The sequence below is a fragment of the Scophthalmus maximus genome, chromosome 9 (genome assembly GCF_022379125.1).
Source record: "Scophthalmus maximus strain ysfricsl-2021 chromosome 9, ASM2237912v1, whole genome shotgun sequence".
Classification (NCBI taxonomy): Eukaryota; Metazoa; Chordata; class Actinopteri; order Pleuronectiformes; family Scophthalmidae; genus Scophthalmus; species Scophthalmus maximus.
The window spans coordinates 17,949,002-17,960,017 of NC_061523.1; the positions used below are offsets into that span (position 1 = coordinate 17,949,002).

Here is an 11,016-nt window from a genome sequence, read left to right on the forward strand (position 1 = left end):
AAAAACATCTAAGAAAATGACGGTAGTCATATACAAAGGTCATGTATTAAAAGTGAAAAAAACACACATTTTAATTAGGCCTTTTTATGGAGTAAAGTAGTAAATCTATTCTCGAGCTTTCAAATAATCCTTTATCCACATATTGTTATACACTTTATCAATAAATGAATTAAGTGACAGAAATTTTTTTTTTCTTATGTACAAACAATCGTACATTCTGTATATAAAGGGAAGTTGTAGGCCATGCCAATTAAGTTTTGTTTTTTTTAAAGATATAATTTGATTGGTTTCAATTTCTGAAGAATATCTGTTTGGAACATGAAATCATTAAGAAGTTTAAATTGGTAAAAAAAAACTACAGGATGAATACATTTTTTCTAATATACGCATGTATGACGACAAGCGACGTCAGAGAAGAACGCGCTCTGTGATTGGCTGAACTACTTCCTGTTTCCCGTCGTTCGTCCATACGCACACGTGAAGGTCAGAAACCCAGTCGCGCGGTGTCCATAAGTGGGACAAACCTCATTTTATCAGAACATGGACGGACAGGGGGCGACCGCCGACCCTCGGCTCCAGCAGTTCATCGAAGTCGAGTCTCAGAAGCAGAGATTTCAGCAGCTGGTGCATCAAATGACTGAGGTTTGCTGGGTAAGACCGGCTGTAAGCTAGCAGCGCCGCTCCGATGTCCCCATCCGTCTCGTGTGTGTGTGTGTGTGTGTAGCAGGAATTTACAGCTAACGTGTCTCAGATTGACGTAGAAGTTTTACTAATACAGGTTTGATTTGCTGCTGATGAATAGTGACGTTCACGTGTAGATGCATGAGACAAAACACACGGCCCCACTCGTGTCCCCAGGTGTCCGTACTGTCTTTTCCTACGCGTACCTGAACAGTGGCGGAAGAACACACAGGGTTCGAACGGGTGCTTGAGATCCTTGAAATTTGTATGGGATTTTTTTCCACAACAAACATGACACATTTTAAACCACATAACTTATGAAATCCTTGAAAATTCTTGAATTGTATGGGATTTTTTCCCCCCACAACAAACACATGACACAATTTAAACCATATAAGTTATGTGCCCTTTAATGTCTTATCCTTGTGTTATTACGAAACACGGATTTGGTTGTTTATAGCGTAATACCATCTCTTTAAATGTAAGTATTCGTAGAAATATGTAATTTACCACAGCTCTGAGGTGCTGGAAAAGCTGGAAAATCGACCGTGAAAATGCTTGAAAAGTGCTTGAATTTGACTTAGGGAAAGGTGTGTGAACCCTGAACACGTTCATTCATGACTTTAAAAAAGCACCAATAACACACTTTAAGAATACAAAAGCAAATATGGTATGTAAAATGTAGGAATAAAAGTAAAGTATATGCATGGAAATGTATTTCAAGTATTAAAAGTTCAAGTACACGAATCAGAAAAGATGGCTAACGATTGTTACACTCTCGTCATTAGATTATTAGTTGTAATTTAATGACGTATTACAGGTATTTAACTGAACGTTCGAAGTGGAGCTATGCTTTTATATAAGGCTGCAACCAATGATTGTTTTCATTAGTGATTATTAATGTGTAAAACAAATAGAAATGTGTAAAACAAAAAAAATGGACCCATCGAAATTACCCAGTCCAAGTTTCTCCGTAGTAATTTGTAGTTGAGTAAAAGTATAAAAAATCTGCAAGAATTCATGAAAATATTCAAGTAGATTTACTTCATTACATTGCACGATCATTTTTACACTCTGTGTCTTAAAATGTTTTCGTGATCTTAAAGATTATAGTACTTTTCTGAAAAACACTTCAGTAATGGTCAAAGTCCTGAGGGCGCAACAGACGAGCTTGTATACAAAATGTGATGTGCTATCATGTAGAACTGAAACTATTAATCAATCAAATCAAACCCGCAGTTTTTTTTTTTATCTATTAATCATAAATGGTTCCTTTTTGGTTTGGTTAATTTGTCAAACACAATAAGCTATTTATAGATATGATCTAAGGCTGTGGGAAATTCTGAATCATTTCCCACGATATTCTGATGTTTAACAGAACGAACTGCAGATCATTGCAGCTCTAACAATGTCACTTAAATTAACCACATATGACCTGACCTTTTTCTAAATTGTTCCGTCTCTGTCCCCAGGAGAAATGCATTGACAAACCCGGGCCGAAGATGGACTCGAGGAGCGAAATGTGCTTAGTCAACTGCGTGGAGCGATTTATTGACACAAGCCAGTTCATCCTGAACAGACTGGAACAGACCCAGAGGAGCCGGGGCTCGATCTCTGAGACCATGTCAGACTAAAAACTTCTGTCAGTTGACAGACAAGACGAGATTCAAGGCCACAGCTCTATGACAAGGCCGGTTGCCCCTGACACCGCTGTCTGAATGTTGCAGAACTGTCCAATCGTCTGCAAGAAGGAATAAGATGACGTGTTACTTTTGACACAAAGTGCCTGTGATTAACATTCTGTATTCAAAGGGGTAGGACTTTATTTGTCCTCCACTCAGTTGTTGCAACATGCTCATATTGCGGTCTGTTGCTAACAGTGACCGTACGTTGATTTTGTCAAGTCATCAAATTCAAGCTATTGCATTGGTCAGGGTGAGAAACTGAGCTTGAATGTGTTGTCAGCCACTGCTGTAACGAGTGGGACTGCAGAGAGATGGACGCATCTGAGACATTCAACGTGCCAACTGTTTTTGACAGCTACAAGGACTCAACCTCAAACACACTGCTGTTATTTAAGAGCTAATTATGTCTTGAACGAAGAATCTTGATCGACACCTTAAAGGTTCTGGACTGTACATATGCAATAAACAAAATGCCAAATACGTCTGTCCATCTCTCGTCAAGTAATGTAGTTAGGTTTTAATCAGCATTGTCATACAGTTACATCAGAGATATTTTACAGGTTGGCACATGTTGGAAATTCATACATGAAAGGAACATTCTTTGGTGCGATTTGTATGAGGTATTAAGAGTAACTCATGAATTATTCAATATTATTTATCAACAACAGATTGAATGCATTCAGGACAAATTGATATTTTGCCGTAACTGGTAATAAATGTGTTCATAGATCAAGGTTAAAAGTTCAAAACGATCAAAGGGTTTTTTTTTTCTCAAACAGAAGGGACAATGTGGCTAATGCCACATAAAATACTTTGAAAATAAATAAATATACATTCTACCAACCAAATGGGGAAAAAATGTGGATGTGCCAACAGAAATCTTCTATGGATTCCAGTGTGTTGACACCAACATTATGTTCATTTAAAGGCAACTTTGTTCTTCCAGTGCATACTGCATGGTGTTAAACAGATGTGAAGTTAAGATTTAGCAAACACACGTCACATTAAAGCATCAAAATTGCAATAAGCAACTGTCTTAGTTTAAACAAGACTGTTAAGGAGCTCTCTGGTGTGCACCCCACCCCGCTTTTGTGCTTCCTTCTCTTGGCAGCTTCATCTCATCCTCTGCTTGGATGTCTTGGCTAGGGAGAGCCACATAAGGCTGGTGGCCCCATGGAAAGCCCTGAGGACCCTTCCTCAGGTACAGTGGGAGGGAATCCCAGCTGAATGTTATGTCCTTGAAGGCATGGATGAGGAATATCCCTAAAATGATGGTGAGGAACCCGCTAATTGTCCCCACTACTTCGTCAGCAGCCATACTCAACCATTCCTTGAACAGGATAGCTGAGCAGGCCATGACCGATGTGGTGAAGAAGACGTAGTAGATGGGAGTGACAATGGAGGTGTTAAAGATGTCGAGCGCTTTGTTCAGGTAATTGATTTGAACGCTGACACAGATTACCAGGCAGATGATTAAGGACCAGAACAGGGGTTCCTTCAGCACTGCCATCCCAGCAAACAGCTCCTTAATGCCAATGCCCAGGCCCTTGACACAAGACACAGAGAGGGAGCCAATCACAGAGCAGATCAGGATGTAGACCAGCACATTCTTCTGTCCGAACCGAGGGGCCACAGCAAAGATAAGAACCAGGCTGGTTCCCACAACGCACACAGCAAACACAATGAAACCTAGTGGGAGCGTTCAAGAATGAGTTAGTACCCTGAAAGAAAATCCATCCAACCGTTACCAGGGATTTCGTTTGCGCGTCATAGTTAGGTTAATCAGATGACAAGGAAAGTCACACGAGTCAAGTGTGTGTCTCTACCTGGATCCTTGAGCTTCTCTGCCATGGAGGCGAGGGACGTAACCTCCTCTTCCTGTGGGGCGTGGATCACCATCACTGTGGACCCCAGAATGCACAGCAAACAACCAACTTTCCCATGCACATTGAGCCGCTCATTCAGAAAGTAAGAGGAGAGGACTGCACTGGAGAGAAAAACAATGAAGAACAAATAGTAAAATTAATACTTGAAGATCATTGTCATTATCATCATCAACAAAACCCAAGAAAAAACCAAAACAACAGCGTTCTCTACTTCGATGACCTGTTCCAGCGATCGTCAGATGCTGTGTGGCGGTAAAATCAACCTTTTAATGCCAATGTCACACAATACACAGTAGATCTATTGTTTATGACTTGGATTAATGGAGCGACGCTTACAAGCGAGTTCAGGCAGTCAACTGGAGCTGCACTGCTCTACTCATGTGACATGCTCTCTCCTGGAAGAGATGAGTCTTCAAGAGGTTTTAAAAGATAAGAGAGTTGGCAGCTCTTTCCACCACCTAATGACCTTACCCCTTCGCTAAAAGATTAATTAAAATGAAAAGGCTTTTATTATACAGCATTAAATCATTATCTTTGATCTTTCCGTGGAATTTGTTGACAAAGTATTATATCACACTGACAGCATGCCGTGATCAGCTACTACATCCGTGGTATGAAAATAAAAATTGAAGACATTTACCTCACAAGTACACTCAATGCTCCGAGAGGCGTCACCAGTGTGGCGGGTGCGAACGCGTATGCGGCGAAGTTAGCCGCCTCCCCAGTTCCCACTAGAACATATCAACATTCCCATCAGTGTGCACAAATTCATTGCAGCTGTTGAAATTATTCTCTTCTTCCAACCCACATGTGCAAATGAGTTCTTTGGGAGGAATGTGTGCTTCGAAGATTCGATGTGGGTCGTAGAGCTACTGCAACGTCACCGGCAAAAATACCAAACCCACAATAGGGTCATTGCTCCTTTGAAAAACAAAGGGCACAATGTTTCTGGGCTTGGCTGGTAGGCAGTGTAACCAAGTAAAACAAAAAAAAAGATCACTTACTTGAAATTAGTCCTGCCCACCACAGCCATTCCTTCAGGTAGGCATACCCCCCTTGACCTGCAGGACACAGACAAGAATACTGAAAGAGATGTTGCAGTTATATTTACAGAACTCTCACCTAAAATATTCGCTAACTGACTTTAAGTTATAGGGTCACACAGGACTTATGATGCCTACACGTCCTACGTACATCTTTAATAATCATATAGACATGTCTTCCCTTTCAGTAATATCTATCTTGTTTTTCCCTTACCTGTTTTGCAGTGGTGGAATATAACGAGTGACATTTACTTCAGTGCAGTATTTCCATGTTGTACTCCATTAAATTTCAGAAGGCAATTTTGTATTTTTTAACTCCACAACTTTCAATAAACATCTAAAGTTATTAGTTCCTTTGCAGATCAATACTCTACACATAGTGTGATGGTCAACCCATAACATATACATTGTTATCAATTGAACTACTCAGTATAAAAGGTAGCTGAAGTTAGCTCCATCTCTACCAGCTACAACAGACGCTTATACAGTTAGAGATTAGTAATAATCCAATAACGATTATGACAGAGCTGCAGTGATTATAGCTACTCAATAATTTTCCACCATTTTAATAATCCATTTATTGTTTGTTATTTTTCAAGCAAATTTGAGGATTGCATGCTTTTTTTGTCCAATGTGATAATAAACTGAATTGAATGGCATTTTAAACTCTTTATTGGACAAAACAAATATTGCAGGTACAGTGTAAGCACACGTGCATACACACACGCGCACACAGATCTACGCATGTACAAACATACACAATTTTAGCATTTTTCCCCTCTAAGATTCCCTCTAATAAATGTATCTGTGTCAATAATAAATTATGTGACTTCTCAAAGAAAAAGCTAAACATTATCTAGTTCCAGCGTCTATGATGTGAATATTTAACCCACGTCTTTTATGTCATGTGGTAGTTAGTCAACTAAAGATCTTTTGGATTCATAGCGTTAATTAGAACTCCAAATAAACCCAAAGAACCCCTTAATCTCAATTTCCATTCTGGACACTGAAATTCCAATACATTTCAATCAGAGCCCCATCTTACACCGTGATGGACGGTGGCTTCCATCACTTATTTGGACAGAGCAGACGCGTCCCCCTGTTTTTATATAAAGTTTTACCAACAGAGGCCAAAAATAAATTGCTGGGTCTCAGGATATTATAATACAACAACAGAGATGGTGACTGTTCATCTGTATAATGAGTACTTTTACTTTTAAAACGAATGCAGTGGAGTACTTCATGGTACTATTAGTTACTTAACGGAAAGTACGTATATATAAATAAATAAAGTATTTCATCCATCACGGACATGTAGGCGTGTCTAAAGTTTAGTTGTTGTTGTTGTTGTTGTTGTTGTTATTATTGTTTTAAAAAAGATATATAAATAAAAGCTTTTACCCTACCTGCTCGCATTGAGCCCTTGCTGGCCAATCGCAGGAGGCCTTTCTTCTTCAGGATGAAACTGGCACCGATGAACGCGCTGGAGCTCAGCGCCAGAGAGAGGCCGATGTAGAAGTCCAGGCGGCTCACCTCCATCTGGATGACACTATATCACCTTGCTGCGATCGTGCGCTTAAATAAGATCACTTTTTCTTCCCCGCCCGCGAGAACTTGTCAGGAGTCCAACGACAGCAGGCAGCCCATGTTCAACATCACATGACAGGAGGGCGTTCAGCTGCGAAGAGAAACGAGCGTTTGAAAAGTGACTATAAATGTGCCGATGACGGGAGAAGCAGCGAGTCCTCTGACTTGGTTTTAAAAGAGACTAATTTAAGATTCAACCGCCGTTTAACTGTACCCGTTATAAAAAAAATGTTTTGCCTCCGTTGTCAAGTCAACCCCCGTTCGTCGTCGTAGGCTGAACTTGCAGGAAGTGGAGGAGCAGCCGATTGGCTGGGCCGTCAGTTGAGGAGGACAAGTGGGCGGGGCAAGGGCGGCAACTCGGTCCTGTTCCTTATATACAGTCTATGGTCCTGTTCGGTGAAAAATTAAATAACATTTCGATAATTACGCCGTAATATTACGATATTAAAGTCGTAACATTGCGAGAAATAAATTTGCAATTTAGATGAAGAAGTCATGATATGACAAGAATTAAGTTGCATTTCGATGAGGAAAAAGACCACAGCATTGCAACAATAAAGTCGTAATTTAATGAGGTAAAATCTGTGGAATCATTGTTTTATTTTTTTTCCTCCTAAAATTATGATTTTATTCTCGTGACATTCTCAGGTGTTTGTCTTTTTACATCTTAGAAAAGTAGAAAAAAAGGCGACTTGGCTTCGACGAGGGACAATCCTCGCAATCTGATTGGTGGCTGGGATTTGTTGCTCATTTCTGATTGGACGAGCGATTGTTCACAGAAACCGGAAGTAGCGCTAACCTTGACGAGCTAGCGAAAACACATGGGCACAACGAATTCCCGTCGTTGTGATGTAACACGTCGACCAACAGCGACTTTATATATATATATTATTCCGCACTCTTGGGAGTAAAGACAGTTTGGCGGCCTTCATGTGAGCTGTCATCTTCTCGCCAGCGATGAGGTTCCCTTCCCTGTTTGTTACCAGGAGCTGTGAGGCTGTTCACAGACTGCGGCAGAGCTCGTTTCTATCACCCGGTTCAGCTCTGTCGAGGCACCAGAGGGTCTCTGTGTCGAGTCTCCTGTGCACAGAGGAGAGGAGTTACTACATAACGACTCCCATCTTCTATGTCAATGCGTCTCCTCACCTCGGACACCTGTACTCAGCTGTGATCGCCGACTGCCTGCACAGGTACAAGCTGCTCCAGGGCTTCAACTCAAAGTTTGCAACAGGTAAATCCCATTTACCGAACTATACATGTGCATGTCGCTTCTCCTGCATATGATAAACCACACACTTGGAGTTTGTTGTTTTTTTGTGTGTCATCGTGTAAATGCATTTTATTTCAAATTTTAAATCTTAAATTGTGTAATTTGTGCACAGGAAATTAAATTCCATAATAAAGCTTAACTACTACTAGGGCTGCAACTAACGATTATTTTCATAATCGATTGAGCTGTCGATTATTTTGTCGATCAATCAATTAGTTGTTTGGTTCATAAAATGTCATAAATGGTGAAAGAAATTCCCCAACTTAAGATGATGTTTTGTTTTGTCCACACACCAAAGATATTTAGTGTCCTGTCATAGAGGAGCCAGGAAACCAGAAAATATTCACAATTAAGAAGCTGAGATCAGAGAATTTTCCGATTTTTGTTTCAAATAAACAAGTTGAACCAATTAATAGATTATCAAAATAGTTGGTGATTCATTTATTAATCGATTACTAACCGATTCATCTATTAATTGTTGCAGCTCTAACTACTACTCGTTTTCCGGAAAAATGTAATTGCCATCTAACTTGTTGGCAATAAGTTAATTGTTTCAGTCATTTAATGAAAAATTGACAAATGTTCGCTGGTTCCAGCTTCTCAGATATGAAAATGTCCTCTTACTGTCTAATATGACTGTTAAATTAGATATCTTTGTGCTCTGGGAAAATTTGATTGCCACCTATCACTTTTTGTTATATTCAAACACTGGAGGATGAATTGAGAATATAATCAGTAGATATATTGATAATAAAAAATAATTGGTTGCACCTCTGATCCTGTTACCTTGCATTTCAGGCACAGATGAACACGGCTTGAAAATCCAACAAGCCGCTGAAGCTGCAGGAAAAGATCCCCTCGCCTTCTGCACCGACGTGTCTGAGAGATTCAAGCATCTCTTCAGCAGCTGCGACATTTCACACACAGACTACATACGAACCACGGAACCGAGACACCGTCGGGCCGTGGAGCATTTCTGGTCAGTGCTCTGGGACAAAGGGCTCATCTACAAGGGACATTACGAAGGCTGGTACTCCACGCAGGATGAGAGCTTCCTCACGCCGTCGCAGGTGGGCGATGCTGTGGACTCATCGGGCAAAGAGATTAAAGTATCGCTCGAGAGCGGACACAAGGTACGTCGAGCCATAACGGGATGATATGAAGCTGTTTAGTGCTCTTTATGTAGTGGTCCATCTTCATATTTAACAAACAGAGTGTTGATGTTCTCATTTGACTAAATAAGCATATTTCCTCAACTTTTCTAACTCTTCCTTTAAAACCTCTGCAGCTTGTGTAGTTTTACTCCCATCAACCAAACCCCTACACATCTCCCCTTCACTGTTTTGCAGGTGGAGTGGATGACAGAAGAGAACTACATGTTCCGCCTGTCTGCGTTCCGGTCTCAGCTGCTCGACTGGCTCAGAGGAAATCCCCGGGCTGTGCAGCCTGAATGCTTCCACCAGTTTGTTCTCCAGTGGCTGCAGCACGACCTTCCTGACCTCTCAGTGTCACGTCAGAGAAGCCGCCTTCAGTGGGGCATCCCGGTCCCTGGCGACCCCGAGCAAACCATCTATGTGTGGCTAGACGCTCTGGTGAACTACCTCACAGTAGCCGGCTATCCGGAGAAACACAATCAGTGGTGGAACGTGGTCCACCACGTTGTGGGAAAGGACATCTTACGATTTCACGCCATCTACTGGCCAGCTTTCCTTCTCGGAGCTGGACTGCCGCTGCCACAGACGATATACGTACACTCTCACTGGACAGCAGAAGGAAAGAAGATGTCTAAAAGTTTGGGTAATGTGGTCGATCCTCTTCAACGCTCACAGATGTTCACGACGGATGGTATAAGGTACTTCCTTCTGCGTCAGGGTGTCCCAGACTCAGACTGCGATTACACAGATCGTAAAGTAGTCAAGGTGCTGAACGCGGAGCTGGTCGACTCTCTGGGTGGTCTGCTTAACCGCTGCACAGCTCCAGGCCTTAACCCCGCTCAGGTCTATCCCTCTTTTTGCCCTCAGTCCTTCCCAAGAGAACAGGGAGGCAGAGCTGTGGTTGAAGACTACTGCATGTTGGCTGCTGTGAAAGATCTACCTGCTGTGGTGGAGCAGCACTACGAGAGCCTGCACGTGTACAAAGCTCTGGAGGCCATCGCTACCTGTGTGAGACAGACCAACAGGTTTGTTCAGCGCCATGCACCTTGGAAGCTGGACAAGAGGGACATCAAGGATCAGCGCTGGCTGGACACCATCATCCATGTTTCTTTTGAATGCCTGAGGATCTATGGCACCCTCCTCCAGCCGATTGTGCCAGAACTTTCTAACAAACTCCTGTCCAGACTCGGAGTGCAGCCCGGTGAGAGGAGCTGGGCCGCTCTGAACTTCCTGCCCAGCTATCGGGGAATGGAGTGTCCCTTCGAAGGACGAGCACTAGGACCCGACTCTGGAGTGCTTTTTAGCCGCTTGGGAAGTCAGAATGTAGATCAACAAAAACCTAACAAAGCAAAAAAGGCAGCAAAAAAAAAATGAGGAATTGTTATTTGTTCCCAGTAGACTGTTTCACTCACAAGTAAAAGTCCTGTGGCTCACGCCGACTTGTGTTACACGTTTTGTTTTCACTTCATATTCTAAAGGCTGGGGTTCATTATCATCCACATTTTTTAGATAGCTTTGCTGACAAATGTCAAGACAGAACAATCTGGTACCTTCAACATTCTTATCCTCACAATTTTTTTTTGACCCCGACCAATATGGATTTTTGGAGGCTTATGTCAATACTGATTTTAGGGGTAAAACTATATAGATACAAATATATTGCCCCACTTTGGATGTGAACTTCTGTTAATATCACTGGAACTGTTCTCT

General features: G+C 41.7%; 3 protein-coding genes across 3 annotated transcripts; 2 read left to right on the top strand and 1 right to left on the bottom strand.

Annotated features, from left to right (window-relative positions):
• Positions 1–318: 318 nt before the first annotated feature.
• On the top strand, positions 319–2,846 carry timm8a (translocase of inner mitochondrial membrane 8 homolog A (yeast)). The gene is made up of 2 exons (XM_035649746.2): positions 319–651; positions 2,154–2,846. Exons 1-2 carry the CDS (start codon positions 541–543, stop codon positions 2,313–2,315), a joined length of 273 nt encoding a protein of 90 aa, XP_035505639.1. The 5' UTR covers positions 319–540; the 3' UTR covers positions 2,316–2,846.
• Positions 2,847–2,858: 12 nt separating this feature from the next.
• On the bottom strand, positions 2,859–7,233 carry zgc:101583 (uncharacterized protein LOC494104 homolog). The gene is made up of 6 exons (XM_035649743.2): positions 7,097–7,233; positions 6,702–6,973; positions 5,257–5,313; positions 4,893–4,983; positions 4,193–4,353; positions 2,859–4,055 (listed from the first exon to the last, which is right to left on the bottom strand). Exons 2-6 carry the CDS (start codon positions 6,832–6,834, stop codon positions 3,421–3,423), a joined length of 1,077 nt encoding a protein of 358 aa, XP_035505636.1. The 5' UTR covers positions 6,835–6,973; positions 7,097–7,233; the 3' UTR covers positions 2,859–3,420.
• Positions 7,234–7,390: 157 nt separating this feature from the next.
• Positions 7,391–10,739, top strand: mars2 (methionyl-tRNA synthetase 2, mitochondrial). Its single transcript, XM_035649739.2, has 3 exons — positions 7,391–8,113; positions 8,951–9,285; positions 9,502–10,739. The coding sequence occupies exons 1-3, from the start codon at positions 7,840–7,842 to the stop codon at positions 10,678–10,680; spliced, it is 1,788 nt and encodes a 595-aa protein (XP_035505632.2). The 5' UTR covers positions 7,391–7,839; the 3' UTR covers positions 10,681–10,739.
• Positions 10,740–11,016: the final 277 nt, after the last annotated feature.